The 26,579-nt window shown below is 27.7% G+C and overlaps 5 protein-coding genes across 5 annotated transcripts; 3 read left to right on the top strand and 2 right to left on the bottom strand.

The window, feature by feature from the left end:
• The first annotated feature begins 1,094 nt into the window (after window positions 1-1,094).
• On the top strand, window positions 1,095-1,741 carry LOC119673120. The gene is made up of 2 exons (XM_038084354.1): window positions 1,095-1,471; window positions 1,585-1,741. The coding sequence occupies exons 1-2, from the start codon at window positions 1,174-1,176 to the stop codon at window positions 1,593-1,595; spliced, it is 309 nt and encodes a 102-aa protein (XP_037940282.1). The 5' UTR covers window positions 1,095-1,173; the 3' UTR covers window positions 1,596-1,741.
• Window positions 1,742-5,028: 3,287 nt separating this feature from the next.
• LOC119673118 lies at window positions 5,029-7,264 on the bottom strand. The gene has a single exon (XM_038084352.1). It carries the CDS (start codon window positions 7,237-7,239, stop codon window positions 5,116-5,118), a length of 2,124 nt encoding a protein of 707 aa, XP_037940280.1. The 5' UTR covers window positions 7,240-7,264; the 3' UTR covers window positions 5,029-5,115.
• A 1,359-nt stretch (window positions 7,265-8,623) lies between these two features.
• On the top strand, window positions 8,624-12,123 carry LOC119673119. The gene is made up of 4 exons (XM_038084353.1): window positions 8,624-8,789; window positions 8,912-9,288; window positions 9,352-9,452; window positions 11,434-12,123. Exons 2-4 carry the CDS (start codon window positions 9,096-9,098, stop codon window positions 11,590-11,592), a joined length of 453 nt encoding a protein of 150 aa, XP_037940281.1. The 5' UTR covers window positions 8,624-8,789; window positions 8,912-9,095; the 3' UTR covers window positions 11,593-12,123.
• Window positions 11,581-11,797, top strand: LOC119673122. Its single transcript, XM_038084355.1, has one exon. It carries the CDS (start codon window positions 11,604-11,606, stop codon window positions 11,775-11,777), a length of 174 nt encoding a protein of 57 aa, XP_037940283.1. The 5' UTR covers window positions 11,581-11,603; the 3' UTR covers window positions 11,778-11,797.
• Window positions 12,124-14,644: 2,521 nt separating the features above from the next.
• On the bottom strand, window positions 14,645-25,493 carry LOC119673123 (PAN2-PAN3 deadenylation complex subunit PAN3; the record flags this gene model as incomplete). Its single annotated transcript, XM_038084356.1, is given in 11 exon segments — window positions 14,645-14,945; window positions 16,835-16,997; window positions 17,167-17,355; window positions 17,411-17,547; window positions 17,622-17,751; window positions 17,814-17,933; window positions 19,041-19,158; window positions 19,469-19,585; window positions 19,659-20,127; window positions 20,271-20,729; window positions 25,417-25,493. Coding segments are annotated over 11 exon segments (2,090 nt in total), but the record flags the coding sequence as incomplete, so codon positions are not given.
• Between the last annotated feature and the right edge of the window lie 1,086 nt (window positions 25,494-26,579).

Here is a 26,579-nt window from a genome sequence, read left to right on the forward strand (position 1 = left end):
TATTCTATTACATTATGCTTTTCTTATTTTATACAATTATTTTTCTCTGCTTTACAAAAGCAGATTTCAAGAGTCCCGTAAGAGACAGGTTTATTCCTTTATGTGCGAGCTCAGAATCTCTTTATCTTGTGATCTTTTCAATTTCGACATGGAAGTGATTATATGTAGGATGTTTTTATTATAATGGGACAATATTTTGTTAATATATCGAGCTTTTTGCTTGCGCTGAACGTATTGACATCATTGGGTGTAGTAAGCGTAATTTTACTGCTGTCTGCTCTTATAGTAAGGGAATCTGTGAAAATAGACTTGACGGTGAATGACAGCAACGCAGTATACTTTAACTACTAGAAGAAATATGAATCGCCTTTGTTGATGGCAAGTATAAAAAAGGAATTAGTATTTTTTGTTATAAAATTTATTTGCTATGCTAAACCTACATACCTAAATAAGTTGATAGGTCCTAAATCCTAAACGAAATAGAAAATATGTATTTAGTCACTTTTATCAGGCGACAGACGATGGCATTACTTGTTATCTCTCTGTTTAAGATCGACTGCAATTTGCAATTACGAAATATGCATTTCGTCTTTTACAGAATATGGTTAGACGAAAAGATGCTGAATAAGAGAATTATAAGATTAATCATCGCCTCGACAACGTATTTCTACATATTTCTATTTTAAAGAAAGAAACCTACCGATCGATATTCTTTATTTTTGAATAAGTAGCCTGATATTCAAAGTTATTTTAAGTATGATGTGTGAAAGCTTGAAGCCAAATGTTTATATCACTGCATTTTAGGGTAGTTTGTTCAACTTTTAATAAGACGTTTCCGTCAATTATTATTCGATAACACTTTTACAGTACAGTATCTGAATTTCTGAATCTATAAAACTATTAATATAACTAAAAAAGGCAAAACTTCAATAATTATACAATATTATCGAAATTTAGTTAAATTTAATTTTAAAAGTTTTATATTTCACACATCTAGTTTTCAAACATTATATAAAAAATGTTTTTATGTCAAATAATATTCAAATAAACTTTTGAATTCAATTATTTTGACATATAATGTATATATACTCACATTTTTATAATTTTTTTTAAATATGTTTTTTAATAACATCCGAAACTGTTAAATTTCTAGTACGTTTTAAAAATTCAAAAATGGCCGATGCAACGCCACCTAAAATATATGCACTCAACTTCAATATCAAAACCGACATCTCAGAGGAGATAGTTACAAAATTTTTTCAAGCTCAAGCTAATCTGCTTGGTCTGAAGGGTTACATTCAAAAGGAGGCGGAAAACAATTACAAAGGGGCGTTGGAAGGTGATTCAGTTATAATAGACAAATTTAATTTAGCGTTGGATGAGGCTGAGGAGTTTAAGAACCAAGACTTTGATTTTTCCTCGCAAACTAAAGAAATCCAAACCTTTACTATGGAATCTTTCGAAGTATTAAGTAAGATACTACAACTTTGTTAAAAGTTGATATCATTATTTTTAATCATCTTAAACTGTCCGTAGAAACATTATTTAAATTTATATATAATTATGTAATTTTTAATTTTTAAGATCAACAGTAGCAACCAAGCAGAAGTAAACAAATTTAATAGTTCGTCAAATTGTTGATAATTGGAAAAAGTGTATATATAGTACATATATACATTGGAATAATGTACCAATAGAAAGAATAAAACTGTTTCGTGTACAAAACAAATCGAAAGGTAAACAATAGGTAATCTCTCTATACTATGCCCTCATTTATAATAACCGAACCGTATTAACGTAATTTTATATGGTTTCTATATAAAAATTGACACTTATTGCTATACATTTAACAAGTTATTTGCGATATTGTAAACGTATTGTGAAGTAATTTAAATATAACAATAAATATTATTGTGCATATTTTTTTATGTAATATTTTTTCTATAAATATTATATAATATAAATTAATAATTAATTATTAATAATAATATTATTAATTTAGTATTGTCTGAATGGAATATCTGGAGCTGCACAATCTCTTCAGTTTTTATCTAATAGTACCACAATAAGTACGTTTTTGTGGTTGCCCTATTTTCAAGATGTTTAGAACAATATTTTTGAACTACATTTTTTTATATACGGAATACCAATTATTATGTTGAGGCTAGTTGAGATAGTGCACTACACAATTAAAACCTATGTTTTTGTTGATCTATTTAAAAAAAAGAATCTAAGGGCCATGTTATGCAGAATGTCTCGGGCACGGCAAAATTCGCTCTTTCGGGTTATGCCGAAAATGAAAGTTATGCAGTGTCACATCAGTATTGCCCATTTTGTATTTTTACTACTTTTTGGTACTTCTTGGTAGTGCCTCTTAAATTTAAAAGGAAATTTAGATATGCTCACTTTCAATTTGCAACTAAAAATAACTAGCAAGAAAAAACTCATAGAGGCTGTTATAATATTAATTTATTATTATATTATCTTATAATAATTGTTAACAGTATTTAACGGTACTTACGCGTTTCTTTCTTCTTCTTCTAGTTCTTGAGTTAGTGCTATTACGTACTTTTACTCTATAATGGCTGGGCGCTTATCACTACCCCACACTAGGCTTTAACTAAGCTAAGAAGTCATATCATTTATTTGTTTTTTACTTGATGACGGACCTTAAATCAGCATATCTTCCTGAGAATCCAGAAGTAGACTTGAGGATTGTTAGGGCGGGGTTAAGTAGCGTATCAACTTTAGTGAATAATTTTAGAGCTCTGTCTCTGATATATTTTTTCACTGTGTCAATCCTAAGATCTCTATGTATGCCTGTTTATCTAATATACTATGGAATCTTAAACAGTCTTCTTAAAGCCAGGTTTTGAGCTATCTGAATAACATGGCCCTAATACCTGCATAACATGGCCCTTAGCGATCGATCTTCTTAATATTTGAATAAGGAGCTTAATATTCAAAGTTATTTTAAGTATGATGTGTGAAAGCTTGAAGCCAAATGCTTATATCACTGCATCTTTAGGGTAGATTGTTCAACTTTTAATCAGACGTTTCCGTCAATTATTATTCGATAACACTTTTACAGTACAGTATCTGAATTTCTGATACAAATATTGGGATCTATACAACTTGAAATCTATTTAGTTATATTAATGTAACTAAAAAAAATTATACAATATTATCGAAATTTAGTTAAATTTAATTTTAAAAGTTTTATATTTCACACATCTAGTTTTCAAACATTATATAAAAAATGTTTTTATGTCAAATAATATTCAAATAAACTTTTAAATTCAATTATTTTGACATATAATGAATATACACTCACATTTTTATGTTTTTTTTAAATATGTTTTTTAATAAAATCCGAAACCGTTAAATTTTTAGTACGTTTTGAAAATTCAAAAATGGCCGACGGAACGCCACCTAAAAAATATGGCATCGACTTCCATATCAAAACCGACATCCCAGAGGAAATAGTTACAAAATTTTTTCAAGCGCAAGCTTATTTGCTTGGCCTGAAGGGTTACATACAAAAGGAAGCGGAAAAGAATTACAAAGGGGCGTTGGAAGGTGATTCTGTTATAATAGACAAATTCAAATTAGTTTTGGAAAAGGCTGAACAGTTTAAGAACCAAGCCTTTGATTTTTCCTGCTCAGCAGCTAAAGAAATCCAATCTTTTACTAAGGAATCTTTCGAAGTATTAAGTAAGATACTATATCTTTGTTAAAAGTTGATACCATTATTATTAATCATTTTAAACTCTCCGTAGAAATATTAATTAAATTTATACCTATATAATTATGCAATTTTTAATCTTTAAGATAAAAAGTAGCGACCAAGCAAAAGTAAACAAACTTAATAGTTCGTCAAATTGTTGATAATTGGATAAAGTGTATATATAGTACATATATACGTTGAAATAATGTACCAATAGAAAGAATAAGACTGTTTCGTTTACAAAACAAATTCAAAGGTAAGCAATAGGTAATCTTAATATACTATGCTATACTATCATTTATAATTACCATATTAACATTATATATAAATATTAAATAACATAAATTAATAATTAATTATTAATATTAATATTATTAATTTAGTAATGTGTGAATGTAATAATATGGTTTCTTTTATTTTTATTTGAACATTTGAAAACATTTCAATTTACGCGGCAAACCCAAAGTAAGCGTAATAAATCGAAATATTGTAATATACAGCTGCTTCTTGAAAAATTTAAGTTAAGTCGTCAGCTTTTGTGATTTGAAGCTATTGAGTGCGTTTATATCTTAAGTAATGCATAAGATGACATGTGCGCAGTGTCACAATTTGTGTTAATCATAGAAATTTGAAACTTTTTACCAATAAATTAACTACTAAAAATTTTCCTGTCATGATTTATATCGATTTTTTAAAAAAATTATTTATATAATAGCGCAGAGATGAACTTACTTTTTTTTGTAACTATTTAAATGCTGGTACAAAATGATTGTTTGATTAAGGAAAAAATATTTTAAGGTTCTTCAAAATCGTTACTTTGTATAATTAACATTTATTTTAAATTAAGAATGTAGTCATTTTATTTCATAGTTGCATAGGTTCCCGTGACAAAAACAATTAAATTTTTAATCAAACAATTTCCCCTATTAATTTTTAATTTGATTTCAACGTTAGTTATGATTGTAGTGACTATTTTACTGAATAGAAACTATTGTTTTTATCAGAGAGGTTTTGAAGAGGAACCTCTTGCAATTTCAACAAATTATTTACAAGTAATTTAATATAAGATATAATAATTCTAATACCACTGATATGACTATTTGGCTATATTGGAAACAACTGTATGGTCCGCCAAAATTCAATTAATTAAAAATAAATAGAAATTTTATTGTTACAATTCACTACTTTTCGAAACCTCTCTATTAAAAACAATTAAATTTATAAAATAAGTTTAATAAATTAAAGTTTACTCTTTGGTTTACACATAAAACTAAAGAAATAAATTTATTATAGTTGTCTAGACAATAAAATGGAATTTTGTATTTGATATTAAATATTAATACAGTATTGGTACACATATAGGACTAAATTTCACATTTATAACAGACTTAAAGTTTAACGCTCTGGTGTATGCTCAGACTTATATCTTTGAACACTTTTAGTCGTTCAAATATTAGTTTTCTTTCGTTTTCAAATATTTGCCAAAATTTCAAATGATTTCCAATATGCCTCATAACTCGACTTCTTGCAAACTCCAAACATTTATTTAATCGAGTTGGTTGAATAATTCGCTGACAATTACTCATGATTAATTTTAATTGATCTATAGGTCCTAATTGTGCCAAAATAAATCCATATACATTCTTTACATCTGCTTTCAGGTAAGATGGAAATACTCTGGATTCACTTGTTTTTCCACGTGGGAATACAATAAGAGTCGGTGAAGTGAACATAACGAACTCCCAAGGTAAATGATTCGATTTTGTATTGAGACGTATAAATTTGACAGTGCTGTCCACCATAGCCGATAATTGGATAAGAGTGTGTGATATTATCGCTGAAAGCGCACAACTTGGTGAGTAGAGTAGCACAACTAAAGTGGTGTTGTGTTGTTGTATAAAATTCAAAAACATTTGACGATTGTAGTTTTGTAAATAGACCGTGTTTAGAGCTGGGGGTAGTGGTTGCACTACGTTCGCAGTTCTATAGTAAGGACTCAAGTTGTTTTCATAATAGTTTTTCATAAATCTAATTAGTGCTTCAAATTTAAAATTCTCTTGCATGAGAAAAACGCGCTCCTTGCTGACTTCAATTATTATAGACGTTGCAGTATTTGATTTTATATTTGGTATGCCGTGCAAATCGAAAAAACTCTCGTATTCTTCTGCTTCCAAAATCATTACTGATAATGTACGATTTGTTCGCTGTACTGAAGATTTCTGCCATAATTTATTGCTGGCTTTTTTTATAAATTTTGAAACAGCAGTTTTTATCTCGATTGTGTTTACATCTGGATGTGTTAAGCATTTGTATTGAGTATATAAATTTAGTAATTTATCTGTAGAAGATTCGTCATATGTTTTGTGTGCAGCAGGTGAAAACATATTAAGTCTATTTCTAAGGAATTCATTGATTTCGTAGTAATATATTAGTTGGTATGCGTTTAGTTGTTCTAGATTAGCACAGTGACCAGGTGATCTAAGACTTCTTTGGATTATTTCATACATTTGTCGTTTTACAATAGCTGTGCTTGGATTATTATTATTTTGTTTCTTGTGAAAATCTTTGCAATTTTGATAATGCCTATTAACTTTATTAATATTATGCATCTCCTTATCCATAATGGTATAAAAGTGTTTGTTAAATGGTAATTTGTTAACGAAAATTGCTAAAACGGTTTCACTTTTTATTTGGGTACCTAATGCCGTAATACTGGCGTAACCATAAGAAATCGTTAATTTAGGCTTAATATCTTTTTGTAGCCAAGTAAGTATCTTATATGGTTTCCATTTTGTTGTTTTATTAAACAACTCAAGTCTATTATTTCTAACTGCCATAATTAAAGGCATTTTCGTGTCCATGCCACTAATTACATCGTATGCTGTGTCACCAAGCACTACCGCAAATCGATAAACACGTTGAGGATCTATTTCAAGCCATTTTATGCTTGCCGTAAGGAAGTGTTGAAATTTAACCACATTTGCATTTGGAAACAAACCCAATATGACTGCATCTGTTTTAAGAGCAAGCTCTTCTAGTTCGTCCTTAGAATGTACCCGTTCAATTGGTTTAATGAGTGTATTTAAAAAATTCGTAAGAGAAGCAAAATCCCATTTTCCATTATATGGAAATACAGTGTTCTGGCCATAGTAGACTATAAGTGTTGGCCATTGCTTTGGTTCGCCCCAACCTGTATGGGGTTTACTGCAATTGCATGATAAATGCCAACAATCTATGGCTGCAAAATAAATGTGATTATCATAATATTTTGTTAATTCTTCATATGTTGAGATTGTTGAACGGCTATCATCACTCCATGACACGTAGTACAGAACAAGTGCCACTTCATAACTTTCTGCATTATCTGTTATATCTTGTACTTCTATGCCCGGGCATTGATCAATATAAAAATTTGTAGTATTAATTGAAAGTAAATTGTAATTTGCAGTAAATTGAAAGACATTTGTTATTATTATTAAAAAATAAATAATATCTATATACCGGTTTAACATTTCGAATATTTACAAAATTTGTTATTATATTTGAAACAGCTGATTGCACGCTCGTGATGTGAAAGCTAAACATTATACTTCATGGGTATTTGGTACCATAGTACTCGTTATTTGTTTTAGATTTAGATATTATCGAAAAACAACATAAAACAGATAAAAGTTTCAATTTAACAAAACACTGCTATATAAATGTTTTCAATATTCACTATAAAATTGAAAAAACCTGGAAGCTGGAAATAATTAAAGAAATAAGTGTTGGCACTTTTTCTTAAAAAATTAATTTAAAAGCAATATAAGAAAAATAAAAGTGTCAGGGAATTAGTGATAACTAACATATATATATGTTCTACCAAAAACTTTTCAGAAAACGATTTTAATACTAAAAAAAAAGCTTATTGTTGCAAGTTAAAAAAATTTCAGTTTTGTAGAAAATTGTTTTTAACTGTAACTAACGACATTCTCTTCTTTGCGTTAGGGTTTCCTTAATTCAATATTTGAAAACTTTTCCTGATTTTTTCGTTTGTTCCTCTCGAAATTTGTTGAAGCATCGTAGAAGTGAATATCTGATCGAATATAGCGGACTAAATGAGACCTCTAGTCATTCGAATTAGAACAACAATAGTGCCATGAAACACATTGTGAGCACAAGTGCAACCTACTTGATTAGGTACAGTTTTGAAGATGCTCCACAACCACAGACGTCGCTTTGATATTCATCACATAATTTACTTCGAATAATACACCTTATTCATCAAACGATTCAATGCCAAAACCAAGTTCCTTTTTCTCTTCACCAAGGTCGGTCAGTAATTTATCAACATGTAAGGCCTACATAAAATATATCGCCATTATTCTTTTATAAGCCTGAAAACACACATACATATGTTAATAATGTATTTTATATTACTAGTTTTTCAAAATTTTACATCAGTTTAAGTACATATTTATAATGTGCCGCTAAGAAATATTCTTTTTTTGAAACGCACAATGCAACCCTAAAGCTAAGCTTAAACTTCATTCATGCATCTTTTTCACATTACCAAAATATTTGGGCATTTTTAATTAGATTTACATTATTTAATTTTACATTAATTTAAGTACACATTTATAAATGTGCCGCTGAGAAATATTTTTCTTTTGAAGCGCACAATACAACCCTGAAGCTTAGGTTAAACTTCTTTCATGCATCTTTTTCACATTACCAAAATGTTTGGGCATTTTTTATTAGATTTTACATTATTTAATTTTACATTAATTTAAGTACACATTTATAAATGTGCCGCTGAGAAATATTCTTCTTTTGAAGCGCACAATACAACCCTGAAGCTAAGCTTAACTTCATTCATGCATCTTTTTCACACTACTACAATTTTTTGGTCGTTGCTTAGTTATTATTGTTGTGCGTCTACGTCGTGTTTTGAGCCACCTTTTTGGGCGTTGTTTTTTTTCAATTAATTTTTTTATGATTTTAAAAATAAAATTGACTTACAATAACCGAATTGTTAAGCTAAATTATTTCTTCAAATATATCACAATTATCTGTGCAAATGGTAAGTAGGCAATAAAAGAAATTACTATGTAAACTTAACAAGACAACGCCACACCCAAAATTTGTTTCAATCGGGCTTTTTGATGTAATAAAATAGTATTGAAATTTAATTTTTTTTTATAGCATTGTATTGTTTACCTTATATGTTTACATCAATGTGTTACTACAGAGGAAAAAAATCAACAAAAATCTAGTTAGAAGCTTAGGCACTTGTTTGATTTGCTTCAAAATTTTCTGAAGTTTGTCGTTAAAGCGATACAGTCACAGTCGCCATTAATCCTGAAAAACTTGCGCTTGTGGTGGGACTATGTCAACAATCGACGACGAACGTAACGCATACAAAAACAATCCATATTTTACTGGACATATTTACGGAAATTTTTCTCCATTTTATGTGACTATTGCTGTTTGTACGGTAATACTTGGTTCAATCATAATATTAAACATAATACTGGGCTGCTGTTCAAAACATCGTAAATACTGGCAAGATAGACATACAGGTTTAAAACATTTTATATAAAAACATAAATAAATGTATTTATAAATGCATGTATATATTTTAGGCAACCGTTGGCTAGTGTCTATTTGGTCGGCTACACCACATTTACAACCACCATTGGATTTAACTGAGCTAAAAGACGCTTCCTATTTCCAAAGCTTACATGTAAGTATTTATTTTACTAATTTATTTTATTAATTCATTAGTTTGTAAATATTGTTCAACATATTCAAAGTTTTAAATAAATTATTAATTTTTGTGTATATTCAATGCTTAAAATTATGATGAATCATAGTTGTAATTATATTAATTATAATTAGTTAAACTTAAGTCAAGATTTTTTAGACTTAAAGATTTTGTTTAAATTATTTAACGCAGTTTCATGTGCCGCTTAGCTTGTTCTTTCAATAAATGCTCTTAATTGTAAAAGCATATATACGTGCTCATAAAAGGTGTAAATTTTGACATTTGACAAATTACTGAGTAACACTGTTTTGAGTAATGTCACAAGACCCCGAAAGAGATTTAACGAAATGACTAAAGTTTCACCAAAATTTCACTTAAATTTTTTACTCTTAAATTTTAAATATACATTGAAAACAACAAAAAATTTATATATTTTATTTGAGTAATAATAAAAAATAGAGTCCTAAAGACCTCTGGGTCTATGTCCCAGACCTGCTTGACCACTTGTTCTTTGCCTTTCTCAAAAGCGACTGCACAAACAGATCTGTACTGATTTCAAGACAGATTGTCTTTGACTTAAACAACAAAAAATTAGAAAAAGTTTTCTTGGTTTAACATTAACATTAACCGATATATATGGCGTCACATAAAACTGCCACCCAATAAAGTAATATTTTATTCAAAAAATAGTTTTATAGGTTATGACACATATACAGTACCAAAAACAGTTCCTGCAAATGAATTTTCTAACTGCAGAATTTATGCAGTGTGGCCTTAATCAAAAATTATTTCACCGACAATAAAAAGCTCAGTTTATACAGGTACAATGTATTAAAAACATTCTGAAATTATAATTATTTAATAGAATTTTTCATCGTCATCCCTAAGTAGTAAATTAACTACTGCTTATTTCGATAACAACAACACGTTTAAAGACTTCACTGCTTTTATATTTTATTAGATCAGGAGTGACATTTGTTTATGTAGTTGACATCGACCTTCCAGATGTGCAACAAATGTATATGAATGGATTTCCTGTTTCTATTAGAAGACGAGGATTTTACACTTCTCAAGTTTTTTTAAGTTCAAATTCCGTAAAATTTCAAAGGATGTCAGAGTATACCGTATGCAGATCTTTGCACCATTTTTACTACAGTCCAGGAACCCGCACACAAGAGACGTAGGCTCCACCCTTCTCAATTTTTTTTTATATTCAAACTCACTGACATTGCACAGAGTATCAGAGAATAACTTATGCTAAAAATCACACGATTTTTACCACAGGCAGGGCTCCGTCACATTGTACAACATAATTAATACATACATTCACAAGTCACTTAATAATTTAGATATAAAAACCTTTGTCTCTCCTTAGTTGTTATTGTTATTGTAACCCACTGGGACCTGTAAGCAGATAACATGAAAGGATATGCAAGACGATTACATGGGCGGGGAAGTAGATGGGTAGTGGTTGAGGGGGGAATGAGGATGAGAGATGCATTAGATGGGTGGGATTTAATTGAACATTAATCTGGGTTCACACAGAGAAACCAGGTCACTTCAATGGGGTGTCTATCTTCAGTCACTCTTTATTTCCTGAAATAAAGATGTAGCCATGATTTCAGGATTACTACTAAACTCCAAACATAGAATCCTAACGCTAAGTTGTTGGAATTTACCAAATGCGAACGATGAAACAAAAACTATTGTAATAAGAAACAGAAGAAGTTTAGCGAGGAACACCGTCGAATAAAGGAAAATAGAAAAAACAATCAATCCAACTCTGGGTTATTAAGTTGAATGGCGATAATGAACATGTAGTATTACCCTATATAATTATATTTTAATACAAAAAATAAAAAATTACATAGATCCCATATTATATATTTTAATTTATTTCTTCATTGTCTTCTAAAAGTTCGATTTAATATTTAATTATATGTTTTTAAAATCTTTTCAGCCAACAACACATATATTCCACGAGGACGTTGAATCACAAGTTGTACCAGTACATCAACCTCATACCCATCGGCCACAACGCCCGGAAGGACGTAGTCTACATCATCAGCGGCAACAAGAAGAATATCTTGAATTGCAAAAACGCGAAAGCGATATTTAAACTAAATTAATATGGCGTTCATATTATTGTATCCAGCTGTCGCTGTACTTGCCTTGTTCATTGTTGGTGTCATCATAATTATATTACGTTTTGGACCAAGGCTTTGTGGTCTACGGCATCATGCGTTGCCAGATAATAATGAATGGCGCCAGCGAGGATATGCACAAGAGATCAGCTATGCATAAATGCAAGGGACCACGTTTATCATAAATTTATTACATTATCTAAAGAAATTCATAGTTATTATATTTTTTATATACAAATAATATAAAGCAATAGCATATTTTTTTCACTTTTATGTTGGTACAGTACAAAATATATTTTATTATTTATTTATCACCACTTATGTGCCTTCCCACCAGGGTCCATTAAGATATTTTATCTATTAGTATTTTAAAAAGCAGTAATTAAGGTCATCCATTCCGTCCGAAATCGAATATTTTTTTATAGAAATTAAGGCAACGAATTCTAATCTTGTACTAACTTTTTTAAAAATTATTAAATAAATTTACATATCAATTTTACAATTTACTAACGAAACTCAATTATCTTTAAAGATAAATGTATTTTTTTATATTAAAAATTTTTAATAAATTTTAATAATATTTTAAATATGTTTAAAATTATTTTTATATCACATGTCATCGGTTTAAATATGTAAGTTATTAGATAATAACATTTTGTTATAGATCTATATTCTGTTCGGTATTTTAAGATTTGTCGTTCGTTATTTTATTGCTTAAATCCATCATTTAGTGAAGGGCTTGAATTCAAACTGATTGTCCTATACGAAATGAGTTTAGCTTATCAAGTTACTATCAAGTTAGCTTAGGTTATTTTTTAGTATTGAAATGAACATTCGCTCTTGAAATGATTGGAAAAATTATTTATTAAATAATTAAAACAGCTTCGAATCGAAAACACCAAAGTTTAATTAAGATAGAATGGAACTGTTACATATTTTAAAACGAATTAATATATTTTCTTTGAGCTCTGCAATAAATGTACATCCTTCGTTCCTATTCTCGCAAGCATTAGAATTATCTTCCAGATATTGATGAGTTAATAAAAATAATAAACATTAATCTTGTTAATAGCCGATAATAGATTAACCCTTAGAAAACAATCCAGTGTGTTACAATCATTTAAATTATCTTCTAGATTGCGTTCTTAAATTAATAAAAATAATTAATATAAATTTTTTAATGCCGATTTATAATAATTCTTCACAAAGCAATCTAGTATGTCGACGCTTTTTCAACTATTTTCCAGATTATGCGAAAATAACTATTTTACTTTAATAGAAACTAAGAAACTTTCGAAATCTCACTAAAAAAAAAATTAATATTTACTTTATTTCTGTCGACTAAAGATAAATACACAAAAGAAATCCAGCGTGTCTAGATAATTAAAATTATCTGCCAAATTGTTTTCTTGAGTTAATAAACATATATTTATTATATCAATATTTATTTTATTAATTAATTATTATTAAAATAATAAATAAATTATTGCTTGCATTAATGGTTTCGTCTAATAGTCTCTGAAGAAATATACGTTTAGAATATATTGGGTCCTTCTATGGCCGTGTCTCGCACATGAGTAAATTGAGGGATATAGTAAATTATGTCGGTATGGCAGCGAATGTTGATATTTACCAGAATTTCGAGTAGGGTAAATTAAATAAAAATTAGGTGTTATCATTGCAAAAATTTTATAACATGTTTAATAAATAAATAAATAAATTTGAAAACTTTTAATCAAATCCCTAGGAAACATTTCAATTTACTCGAACTCGCACACGGCTTATATGTACACGGCTTATATATATTAGAAAATAACAAGAAAATAATGTATGAAAAATTTAAAAATAATTTTTTTTTTTTTGAAATTTTATTATTTTTTTAATGTTTTTACTTTTTTAGTTATATGCCTTAATATTGTTTAAAATTAAATATAAGTCTTACTTTCAAGTATAATAATTTAAGATTACTTAACTTTCTTCCGATTAAAAGCATGGTATTGGTAAAATTGCTTTAAAACTCTAAAACATAAAGGATTTCGTGTCAAATAGCAACTCTGGACTAAAAAAATTAACAATTTTTTTGGGTTTACATAAAAATTACACATATATCTAAATCAAAAATAAAAATATAGAGCAGATTCGAATAATTTTCTTGAAATTATTTTTAAAAATTTTGTTTGTTTTTAATCTGGTCCTTAAAGCTAGATTTTCTAGTTAGAGCTATAGGCTGTTTTTTTTTTATAAATAAATTTTTAATTAATTTTAATTTTTAATAATATCTGTACATTACAAACTATACATATATAAAAGTGCATACATAAGTAAAAACATAAAATTTAAGATTGCGAACATTTTTAGGGATTTTACATTGACACGAGCCTTTTTATTTTGTTTTTATAAAAAAAGTTAATCATTTTAAATTTATTAAAATAATAAAAAAATTACTTTTTATTTAATAGACATTATTAATAAATGGAAATTTTAAGTTACTTTGCAAGTTTTGAGCTTTTTCACAGCACAGCCCTTTAGGACCTACGATTAAAAACAAAATTTATCATCAAAATGCATATAAAAACAAATAACAAAAAAAAAAACATTTGTTAAATATAAAATAGTAAAAAGTATGAGATTTGTTTGTGTGTATTGTTTTTGTATAAAAATATGACAAAATAAACTGAGTTCATTTAGTTAAAATAATTTGTCTAATTTTGTAAGATTTTTACAGTTTTATACTTTTAGTTTTTCCTTGTATCATTTCATTTTTTTTTACTATTATATATTTTCGCTGCTCTGTATTTTTTCCGCTTTTTTTGTTTTAATTTTTAATTTGTTACAATTTTTGCGTTTTAAGTTGCATAAATAATCCTTTGTAAAAATATAATTTTGTTTCCATTTTTGTATAACAATTTTTCTTTTTTTTATATCTTTTGGAGAGATTGTGTTTTACAATTTTTTTATTTTTTATGGGTTTTTGTTATTTTTCGTGTTTTTTTCAGCATCAAAAATTTTATTATTAAAAATAATTTCTTTTCTAGGTTTTTAGAAGATGTGTATTGTTTGTGATTTTCTTTATTTTATTTTATTTTATTTTATTTTTTATGAGAGATGGGAGCAATAAAGTAAACTGAGCAAAACAATTTTCGCCCAATATCCATATAATTTTTAAATGTCTTAGGTGGATGCAGTATTTAATTTTCCAATCAAAATACAGATACTTTTACGTAGCTGCATTTGCTAATAACTCTGAAAATGCATTCTCAAGACAATTTTTGAGTTCAGCATACGTAACGATCAGAACAGACTGCTCATCTCGAGACATCAGTTGCACCTAAAAAAAAAATAAGAAAAAAAAGTTATAAATTACATTTATAAAATACATTTTTGTTATATTTTATTCAAATGTATCTGGAACTCGAGTCTTTCTATTTGATATCAAAATTTTATCAATCTTATATACAGATTCATATGTAAAATGTCAAGGTGAACATCCTAAAATGCTTTATCCAAACTTAGTATGCTTCATACAATTCACACTATTGATTTGCCAACTGTTGATGCAGCTTTTGTTGCTATCTTTCAACAAAAGGATTGCGTTGATACAGTGCTGAGCGCACTACAAAAATATTCTGCAGATGTTTCCACAATATTTCAAGATGAAATACATCAAAAAGAACACTGAATCAATGAATGAAACATGAAAATAAATTCTAACAAAATCATTTTACGTCACAATTTACTCTGAACAGACAAGAATGTTCTATGATTCCGTTCAATGGATTATCTGTCTCTGAAGGAGATTCCGTAAAATATCATGGAATTGTTTTGAAACAGATAAGCATGTCCTATGATTACGCTCAATGGATTATCTGTCTCTGAAGGAAATACCGTAAAATATCATGGAATTTTTTGAATCGTGTTGAACAGACTAGCAACTCCTATGATTACTCTCAATGGATCATCTCATGGATCTCAATAGAATTAATTTGAGTTGTTTAACTTGAAAAAATCTTACCAAAGAGTCAAAAAGATATCAACTATATACGAGTATTATTATACCTTAACAAAGTTCTATAGCAACTTTAACATAGAAATCTTACAGAAATTTAAGTCATACTTTTTAGGCTTATATTTAATGAATTAATAAACAGCGAAATACATATATTAAAGACGAGATCAACAAACTTAGTGAAAGATACCTACTCACTTTTTAATATTATTATTATAACCCGAGGAGATCTATATTGCAGGACACATGAAAGAAGTTGCAAAAAACGAATACATGGATTAAGATATGGTTTAAATATGGAGTAGGGGAAAAGAAGTTGGTATAAAGACCGGTAGGTGGGATTTAAATAAAATTAGTGTGGATCCAGATGGAGAAAGCTTAACACTTCAATGGGTCGAAGTAGAAGATCAACACGGGCAATATTATGGATATTATGATCAATAGACTTGGACAAAAATTTAGCCATATAATGTATTAAGAAAAGTCTAATGATACTGAATGTTTTAGACTGAACCTGCCTTAAAGCCGAAAACAATCTTTATCAAATAAAGATGATTCTTAATAGACCGTGACAAAAATTTATGACCGGTTTCAAGCGGTGTTTGGAAAGAGTTTATATGTTGGAACTGTTTGTGTTTAACTTAAATATTTAAAGCTCACGAAAACTATTATTTGCAATTTTCATTGAATTGTGTGTAAAAATACTACAAGGTAAAACGTATATTATATAAGGGTATTATTTATTGTAAGTTGTTGTAATGAGAGATATACATATTAAATAAATAATGGATATTATGTAAGAAAAAAAAACAAGACAAAAGGTTTTTTGAATCATAATAATATTCGCAACATATATCTATGAAAACCATTATTTGATTAGGAACTTTTGATGTAGTCACCTTTCAATCCTAATATTATATCAGCAGAGATCGTTTGTTTAATATCTTTTATATATCATATGAATTAGTGTAATTATTAACCAGGTTGTCAAATTATTTAGTTACGCCTTTGCTGGCATAAAACTAATCTAAAAAACTTTACATTCGGTTTTTATGAACAAAATACCAGAATTATAAAATCATAAGCAATATTTGAAATAATGTAGTTGTTTTTGAGAATAAAATAATGTTGATAATTCCTTTTCAATCCAATATTTTTTAATAATTTCAATGCACGTTCAAAATTATTATTGCTTGTATACACATACTTACTCTTTCTAGAGAACCGGCATCCAATTTATTTAAACATTGTATAATATGTGCGTGATCCAGCCATGGTCGACCATCTTCAGTGACGGAATGGAATAGATAATCACGGAATAATTTTAACATATATCTATCACCAGTTTCAGACCACGTACAATCCAAGTTAAAACTGTATAATAAGCAAAATTATATATGTGTAGTTAGATAACAATTTTTTTAAAAATATATTTCTACAATAATTTAGATAAATATATATAATTAAAAATTTTGTTTTTAAAATGAATAATATTCTTGAAATATTTTTTAAACTCATGTCTATTAAATTAAATCACACATACTCTGGTCGCTCGTTGATACTATTTAGTTTAACCAGAATCCTATACAGACGTCCATTTTCCATTTCTTTTGAAAGTTCGTCTTCTTGCATGTCGCATTGGTTTTGTAATGCATCCAACTGTGTATAAAAGCGTGCACCAATCATAGGCATTAAATCAGTTACAGAACGTCTTTGTGTTGAGAAGAGATATCTAGATATAATCAAATAAGAGCTATGACCAATAGTCTTAAATGGAATATATTTACACAATTAAATTTCTCAGATCATTTGAATAATGACGTGCGACTGTTTCCAAACTTGTTTGTACATTGTTACGTTGAACTGATTGTAAACATCTACAAGCCAAAGCTAATACTAAACGACCCAATTCTGTTAAATCCTCCTAAATAGTTAAAGGGAATATAGTGCGTGTCATGAAAATATTGTTTCTAATCATATAAATTTTCAATTTTTTACCTGTTGATGCATATTCACAACAGCCAATGGATTAGTAGCGTTTGGATCAAACTGTGCTATATCATTTGTACCACAAAAAGCGAAGCGAACTCGTTTACCAGTCACAATTATTTTCGTTGGATCTAAGGATCTACATTATTAAAAAATAACTTTAATTAGTTAGTATAAAAAAATAATATAAAATAAACTTACTTGCATGCTAATCCTGCTTGATGAATTGCACGTAATCCTGCAGTCAATTGCATAACAATTGCCCAGATTGTTGCTTCCGGCAACAGTGGCCCATTGTTGGACTTCTGTGCACCTTTGTGGCTAAAAAAGCATAAATGTGTTATATTCAAAAAGCCATGCTAGTAGTGTGTGCATTAGTTAATTTCTTTAACGAATATAAAAACTATAAGCAAATGATTAATCTACTTGGTAAAGCATTGAACTTTATTTGTCAACAATGCTCTGAACATATTAAATTAAAGACATATGCTTAGGGTAAGTTGTTAAAGATTGATGGAATAATATCAATTTTGTACTCTTTTATTACTTATATCAGAGAAGAACATTTCTGTTTTAAACTAAAGATAATTTCGATTTTATATATATATACTTCATTAAAGACCTTATAAGATAAAAACAACCTTTAGCTAATTTATAAAAATTAATCATAGTGTAGAGTAGAATAGGACTGTATTGTTTTGCCTTAATTGTTAGATATAAAATTATAACGTGGAAGTTATTTAAGACGTGACAGTTCGTTTTGTAAAAGAAACCGATTCAGTTAGGCCCGAGAATTCGGATCGATTTGTTTAACAGTGCAAACCTAGTGCTTCTAAAACTAACGATGTGATTAAAATTAGTTTATTTAGAATTTTTTAACAAATATTTTAATAATATAATTCTTTATTTTAAACTTCTAAAATTCTTATTTAGAACCAAATAAATTTAAAGAGTAGTTCCTGCTAAAATGGTTGAAATTTATGCTGATGGAATCAGTATTGTAATTTTTTCTATTAAATTGGGTCAGCGTCTCGCTTTGACGCTTGACCCAAACAGCATCTATCAGACAGACTCTGTCTTGAACTAATAAGAAACTAATGGTTTCAAACATAAATATCGTATTTAACTCGAATATCTAATTAAACGTCCACCGCCAGTGAGCGTTTTTTCAGCTGTTCTTCAATTAATTTCAATAAATTAATTAAAATTGTGTTATTGTTTCTTCATTATTGTTCGAACCGTTCTGAAAACCTATTAAGTTACAAAGAGTATTTCAGTGTTTTATATATTTAAATTTTAAAATGGTAGCAAATTATTTATTTTAAGCAAAATTTAAATATTTTACCAACATTTCTTTTTATTAGAATCACATGATATATAGTATAGCAAATGGAATACATTTTCATATAGATATTTTTTTATAATTACCTGAAAGGTCGCGCATCACCTTGGAATGGATCTGAATAACCGTTTTCTTGTAGTGGCGTAAAATATTTCGTTAACAATGTCTGAGAGCCTGGATGATAGTCGTAAGCTAATACTAATGCTGAATTATGTCGATATTGTCGCAGTTGTTGTTACGATGGATTTTGTTACAGACGTTGTGAATGGGAAGCAAGTACAAATACATATATATATGTATATATATATATATCATATAGCAGAAATATATGCGCATATGCAAGCAATCAGGCAATCATTTTCAGACAGGCATATAGACAGCAAAGCAAGCATATTGTTGTTGTTTGGTTGGTTCCATTGGATATGTAAGGATAGGTCGAATCATAAAAAGGAATGGATTTTTAATTAGTTTCGAACAATAATTTTTTTAAGGATGTCTATAAATATTGCCTTACAATTATCACCAAATGCCTTAGTTGTGAAAACTTCACGTAATTGCACAACATTTGAGTGCTGCAATTTTTTCCACATATCAACAAGTTGCAAACAATTTTTAGACTGCAAACGAAAACCTATAAAAAACGAAATGAATTAATATTATTGATTAATAATAAAATGAAAATAGTTATATTCGCTTCAGGTTACCGTGTAATCTTCTTAAGCAATATTTAACGCCAGTGTTGCTGTTTGTTGCCTTGTATGTGGTTGATAACATAGTCAATTTACCATGCAACGGTTGTACCGATTCTAGCGGATACAACGAATGAAAATTTTCCATTTCAATAGGAATTGAATTTTGTGCTGTCTCATTGGGATCGAGCAGTAAATTCGAGATCTCATTGCGGGCAAGAACTTCTGAACGCATTTCTTCCGGCATAAAAAATGCTGACTCCAATTGGCTTTTTGGCTGTAATGATATTACATTGGAGGCTGGACCGGGGTATATGTGACCCGCATAGAGCAGTGATGACTGTACAGGCGTTATCGGCGCTACTACAGAAGGTGTTGCATGATGATTTGCAGCAGGATCCACATTATTCACAACAGAATTTGAATTCTGTGCGGCTGTGTGATTGGCAGTTGGATAAAAATATATTGTGCCGCCAACGTTTTCCTAAATAAATAATAATAATTTCTGTTAAATAATAATTACATAATTTTATATATTTATATATATATATATAGATGAGTTGCATTGTCAATAGATTATATTTATATAAATATATTAAAACTCAACCTGTTCAAAAATTTGTGTACCTGATGTACATTCGCCGATAGTGTCGAGGGTATTGGTGATACATGCGGTGTTATACGTGGCGGCGATTTCTCACCAATATTCGTTGGGGATTCGTTACGTTGAAGTAAGTTATTGCGTCCTTTTAGAGGTGTTGTCATGTTCACATACGGTTGTGTGGCAGTTGGTGGTGCTACAATTTGTTGATTCGCCGTTGTCGAGATTGTACCATTAAGTATTGAATGTTGCGGCTGTTGGGGCTGCTGTTGGATTTGTTTTTGTTGCGCTAGGACAGCAGCTGTTGCTTTCTGCATTCCTAACAAAGATGTTGAACCATTCACTAATTTTGTTGATGCTGGTGACAGGCCATTAATGTTTGTGCTATTTAAACCATTCGCCAGCATCGAATTATGATATGCTGAGTAAAAATTGGGTGAAGAGTTCATACGTGTTGGAATGAATTCGGGAGACTGAGGAGTTACCTGAAAATTGAAAAAGTAAGAAACAAATTGCATCAATGTAAAACCATTTAAAATTAGTCAAATGCATCGATAAATATTGAATTGATAAATAAAAATAACTAAATAATAAATTATATACAAATAATAAGTTACTCTCAATATTCACCACATTTTGGTGAATTTTACTTTCGACTGATATATTTTAAAAAATTCATATAGACTATATTGTTGTAAATGTTGTGCCAATTTTGAACGCTTTCAATTATAATTAAATATAAGTTTATAAAAATTATAAAAATAAATTATTTTCAATATTCACCTTTTACTTTGGTGAATTTTATTTTCGACTGAAATTTATTAGAAAGTTCTCATAAACTAATTGATATATGTTTTGCCAATTCATGAACATTTTCAATTATTGTTCAATATAAGTTTTAAAATAAATAGTATATTATAAGGAAAAAAATGATAATAAATCTATGAAATAAAATTATATATTTATTATTATACATACACTTCTGCTTAAAGAGCGATTATTATAGGTGATATAATTAAATTTATTTAATTTTTTAATAATAAAGAAAATTACAATTGAATTTTAATTAAATAAATTAAAAGTGAATAGTTTTATAAAATGTTCAAAATTAATAAATTCCAATTTATTTAAAATAACTTTTGAAAAAATTAATCATTAATTGTTATATTCAATTATAATTTTTAGAGTAATTATTAGGAAAATTTAAATTTTCGGTTTTTATTTTTAAGTTTTTAATTACAGATTTTTAATATCGATAAGATTGAATTAAGACTTATAGCCTGTCATAATTAAGACACATTTCGCATAAGTAATCTTAATTTGATTGTAGTTTTGATCGTTAAGTTTGCTTTGATAAAAATCTGTTCACACGGCAAATCTTATTTTAATTTAATGTAATTTATCATGTTTTTTTTGTTTTGTAGCTGCGTTCTTAAATAAAAATACTGAAGCCGTAGCATTATTAAAGTATTCACGAAATATATTAAATTTCTTAATATTTTTATTTCTTAAATCAATTGTTGTGTGAACTGAGTTACAATTTTGAGGTAAATACAAATAATATCCCAAGACAGTTTAATTAAAGACAATTTAATTATTAAAGAAATATAAAATCATTCGCTTAAGTTTTCTATTTCTGCAAGTATTACCAAAAAACTAATGGAGTTACGATTCGCAGCACAAATTATAAAAGTGAAAAGTGGCTATAAAACCTATCAGCTCAAAGCTTATTACATATAGAGTAGACAATCAGCTGTTATATGCTGCCCAAATTTAAGCAATTTAAGGGACATTCAAGATTTTTGACGAGTACTTTATTTGTGTTTTGTTTTGACAATTATTCACAATATTGCCAATATTCACAATAATGTACTATTATGAATCATGAAAATAATTTCAACTTGATTTTGTAGAAATTACAATTAAATCGTAACTTGGTTTTCAGATTTTTATATAGAAACAATTGTTATTTTTATATGATATTATAATGAAGTGAACCGAACTAGCAAAAATATAATTAAAATTAAGATTACTTGTGCCATGTGAATAGGCTTTTATTATTCTATACATATTTTATGGAAATTATTTTGAACATTTTTCGAATCGGCTATTGGTACTGTAAACATCTAAGCAATATACAACATAAAACCCCATCTTATGAGAATATACCGATCTTACATACTTTACAGACAATGTATAATAAGGACTGTTATGGCCGAATTTTTATATATCTTATCATGTGAACAACTAAAATTCATCCAATACTGTAATATTGGAAAAATTCTAAAAAACTTACACAGCAATTGTATATTAATACATACGTTTTAGATTATAAAACTTCAAAAAATATATATTTTAGTAGTTCGTATAATTTTATATGAGCGGACCAGAATTTCCATGGAAAATTTAGCAAAAAAAAATTTGATTTTTAAGCAGAAGTTCCATAAAGCAAACTAAATGTGATGTTACCTGAGATTTTTTTAATGATAATGGCGATTCCTTGCTAATTGAAAACCCCATATTAACACCATAGGTCGGTGTTGCCACATTTTGACGATTCTATTGATACAGTTTCAAGAATGCAAAGAAGTAGAAGAATAATTTTTGAAACAAGTAAACTAACAGTTAAAATTAGTTCGAATTATATAATATTATCTCAAATATTTTATATACAGTAGGATATATATAAGTTCTAAGATTTTTTATTTATATATATTATTTTATTATATTTTATATAAAAATATTTAGTTCAAATTTAACTCAAGTTGTTAACAAATTAAAATACATTGTTTTAGTTTTAGAAAAATTAAGAAGTAAATTTACATACTCTTTTTTATATTAGAAAATCTTTCCATATACGTATAAAGTATTTTTTTGACTTAGGTTTTTTAAAATTTTCACTACAGACAGAAGACGGTCTAAGATTTTTAGGGGGTTTTAATTTCCCTTGACAAAAAAATACATGAAAGCCTTATACTATGTTTAGACAGCCAAATTTCCTTAATTTCGTAAAAATGAAATTAAATTAATTTCGAAAGTGTTTTTAAAAGTTGATTATTATAATTATAAAGGACGACATTCAGTAGTTTTATTAACTTTAGTGGATATCAGGTATGTGAATTATAATTTTTCACTCTATTTTAAATTAATAACAGTTAGTTTTTTCTCTATATTAAAATATAAAATTTGCACTACTTTCAAAATATTTCCCAGTTTTATTAAAATCAACTGTCAATGACATCTATTTAAAAAAATGTCATTTTTTCGTTATCTCAACTTTATCTTTTGCTTAAAATTTATCTTACGCATAGTTGCATTTGAAATTTCCAATAATTTCAGCCTTTGTTCACCATTTTTCTTAATTTCGTTCTAACCTTGAAAACAACTTAACTTGGAAAAAACAACTTAATTTCGATTAAACGAAGATGAAATTAAGATTTTTGCGAAATTAAGGTGTGTCAGGTGTTTACATATTTCAAAATTAAGGATATTTTAGACATTGAAGGTGTATATTTATGTTGCGTATGAATTGAACTAAATAGCAACTAAAATAAAAGAGATACTAAATTGTGCGGATAAGGCAGTAAAAAATTTAAATCTCATCGATTTCTTAACTTCATTAAATGAAGTTTTGTAGAATCTACTTTGAATGAAAAATGAGAACTGACAACTAAAAACATTGAATGTTTACAAGTGGTGTGTATTTCTGAGAAAGTCCGTTTTATAAGGTTTAATAAGTAAATCAGGTAGAAATAGAAAATGCTTTTATTAGTAAGTGGACTAAATAACTTCAAGATGTTATAGATACCTTTTTACTCATAACATGTTTACGTTTCTATGAAACAACGGTACTAAAGTTTAAGGCCCTATCCCTATGCTCCACTTAGGAGAGAAGGACAGCAGTAAGTAAAGTGTAAAGTAAAAATTTTTGAAGAATATACAGTTTTGAAATTGATAAAAAAGGCAAAAAGCGATTATTATATTAAACCGGAATAATATAAGATATCTAAAACCACATAACCAGTGCAATTTTGGTCACTCTTGTTGAGTCTTTCAAAAGATCGAAAGAAAGACAGTTTGAAAGATTTTTGCTATTCTGGCACAAAAGTCTTTTAAAAAAGTCTTATCATTTGTAATTTAAGGTAGAAAGCTGTTTTATTCTATTGGTACGAAGTGCAAGTTACTAATTGAATTTGGATCTTGCGATTTATATTTAATTATTATTATTATTTATACATAAATAATTATTTACTGAATTTAATTCATGTCATAAAAGAAATGGTAGCAGCTATTACTGCATAAGGTACTGTAGTGGCAAAAATAATTAATTAGTTTTAAAATTATACCTTAGATATATATAAGTAAATAAATTTAAAAATTAATGTTATATATATATTAAAATTTTAATATCTATATTATACATTAGTATATAAAAAAACACATATTTCAAAATTTTTATTGACAGTATATTAATATTTTAACGTGTCCGTTGTATTAGAAATTAAATTAGAAATAATTGTTTCATTATTACAAATTATAATAAATTAATTAATTAATAACTTTTGTTTTAATTTTTATATATTTTATTTTATATAAAAATATTTTTTTAAAACGAAAAACACAAAGCAAATATCAGAGTTAATCGAAAGACTTGCTTAATAGCACATCTTTCATTGGTTTTTTGAAAGATCGAAGAGAGCTTTACGGCTTGCAAAAGACACCTACTAGAATACGAAACATTTTTAAAGGGATCTTTCGAAAGATTATTGAGTGTAGTGAGCTGAAAGACCATTGCCAGAATTGCCATATAAGTATGTATATCATGACATATAGTAAAAGAATTATGAAGGCACACATATAACTTCTGAGAAAAGTCATTTAAGAGACCCTTAAGCTTTTAAACGATAATCCTTATTATTTGAAAAAGCAGTCTGTCATACAGATAAAATCATGATTATTTTAATAAATAAATTTTAGAAATTAGCTTCTATATACTTATCCAAATATTATTAAAAAAAAAAGGATCTATACAAATTTATCTATTTATTCCTATTATTGATCGATCTACCGAACTCAATATGATTATCTGTATTCAAATATTTTTTTTTATTTGTTTAAAATTTTCTATTAATTTTAAAAATATTTTATTTTATTTATTATATTTCAACTTACCATGTATGTTGCCAGTTTACTTTCTGAAGGAATACCATTTGTTGGGGGATAAAATATTGGATCCATGGCAGCCGTGTCTGTAACAAAATTAAAAAACAACTGTTAGCACGTAATGGTAGATATAAACAAATTAACATTTACTACATGATACGTTGAATCATTAAAACACTTAATAATTAGTATTAATCTATGAACATAAAGAAACCAAACCATAAGTTCTAAATATATATCTTGTTCAAAATTCAAAATGCCTCCAACATTCACCATATAGTGTTGGAGGTATGTGCACCATATAATATAATGACACCTTACTTCCCAGTCATTATTAATTTCAATTTTTCTGCACCAATATTCATCAATTTTACTCTTTGGAAGACATACATTAAATTTTAATAAATTAACCCAATTCAGTTCTTTGATCTTGCCTATGTTTAATATCTGTTTTATCTATTTTAGATATGGTGTAAAGTAAATATTAACCAACGTCAATGTTGTGTGTACCACTTACAAGATGTATACCGATAAGATATTCAAATAAACACCAACGTTTTGATAAGACTTTTCATACAAAAATTTTTAATTTCTGACTTAAATAAAGCGCAAATAATCTTTAAACATTAACAAAATAAATGTAATAATATTTTAATTTTTTTTTATTAACAATTTGCTTTCATCTGACATATTTGGCAGAGAGTATTGTAATTTATTAAAATTTATTTGAAACTAACAAATAACTAAATCAAGTAAAAGAAATTCGACCATCTCTATTCAGTTGAAGGATAGTTCTTATAGGACATATGAAATCAAACCAAATGAAATTGGGTATATAATAAGGCACGTTTATTAATATTATGGTTCCGACAATAAACACGAGTAAAAGACCAAGGGATTGAGCTTTTGATAGTTTTTTTTTAATATGTGGACCTTATCATTAGATGTGAAATACATGATTTAAATACCTTCCATGGGGTATCTTACAGTATTGAATCATTGCGACAATGTTTATAACCTGATCGGTCAAAAATTGACGGTTGTTTATTTTCAAAATAGAAGTTTAAAAGGTTAAGTGGTGACTAACCAAAGATGTTCCACATTCTTATTTTCAATTTTAATTCAGAAAAAACCTTTTAACCTTTTTCTTTTTAAAAAAATACGGTTTTATT

Source organism: Teleopsis dalmanni, chromosome 1, assembly GCF_002237135.1.
Source record: "Teleopsis dalmanni isolate 2A chromosome 1, ASM223713v2, whole genome shotgun sequence".
NCBI classification, from domain to species: domain Eukaryota; kingdom Metazoa; phylum Arthropoda; class Insecta; order Diptera; family Diopsidae; genus Teleopsis; species Teleopsis dalmanni.

Bases quoted from the DNA above. Each gene is read 5' to 3' on its own strand.
- LOC119673118 (XM_038084352.1), bottom strand. From the start codon at position 7,239: ATGTTAAACCGGTATATAGATATTATTTATTTTTTAATAATAATAACA.
- LOC119673120 (XM_038084354.1), top strand. From the start codon at position 1,174: ATGGCCGATGCAACGCCACCTAAAATATATGCACTCAACTTCAATATC.
- LOC119673122 (XM_038084355.1), top strand. From the start codon at position 11,604: ATGGCGTTCATATTATTGTATCCAGCTGTCGCTGTACTTGCCTTGTTC.
- LOC119673119 (XM_038084353.1), top strand. From the start codon at position 9,096: ATGTCAACAATCGACGACGAACGTAACGCATACAAAAACAATCCATAT. The intron at 9,289-9,351 runs GTTTAAAACATT...TATATATTTTAG, and splicing joins CTGGCAAGATAGACATACAG to GCAACCGTTGGCTAGTGTCT. The intron at 9,453-11,433 runs GTAAGTATTTAT...AAATCTTTTCAG, and splicing joins CCTATTTCCAAAGCTTACAT to CCAACAACACATATATTCCA.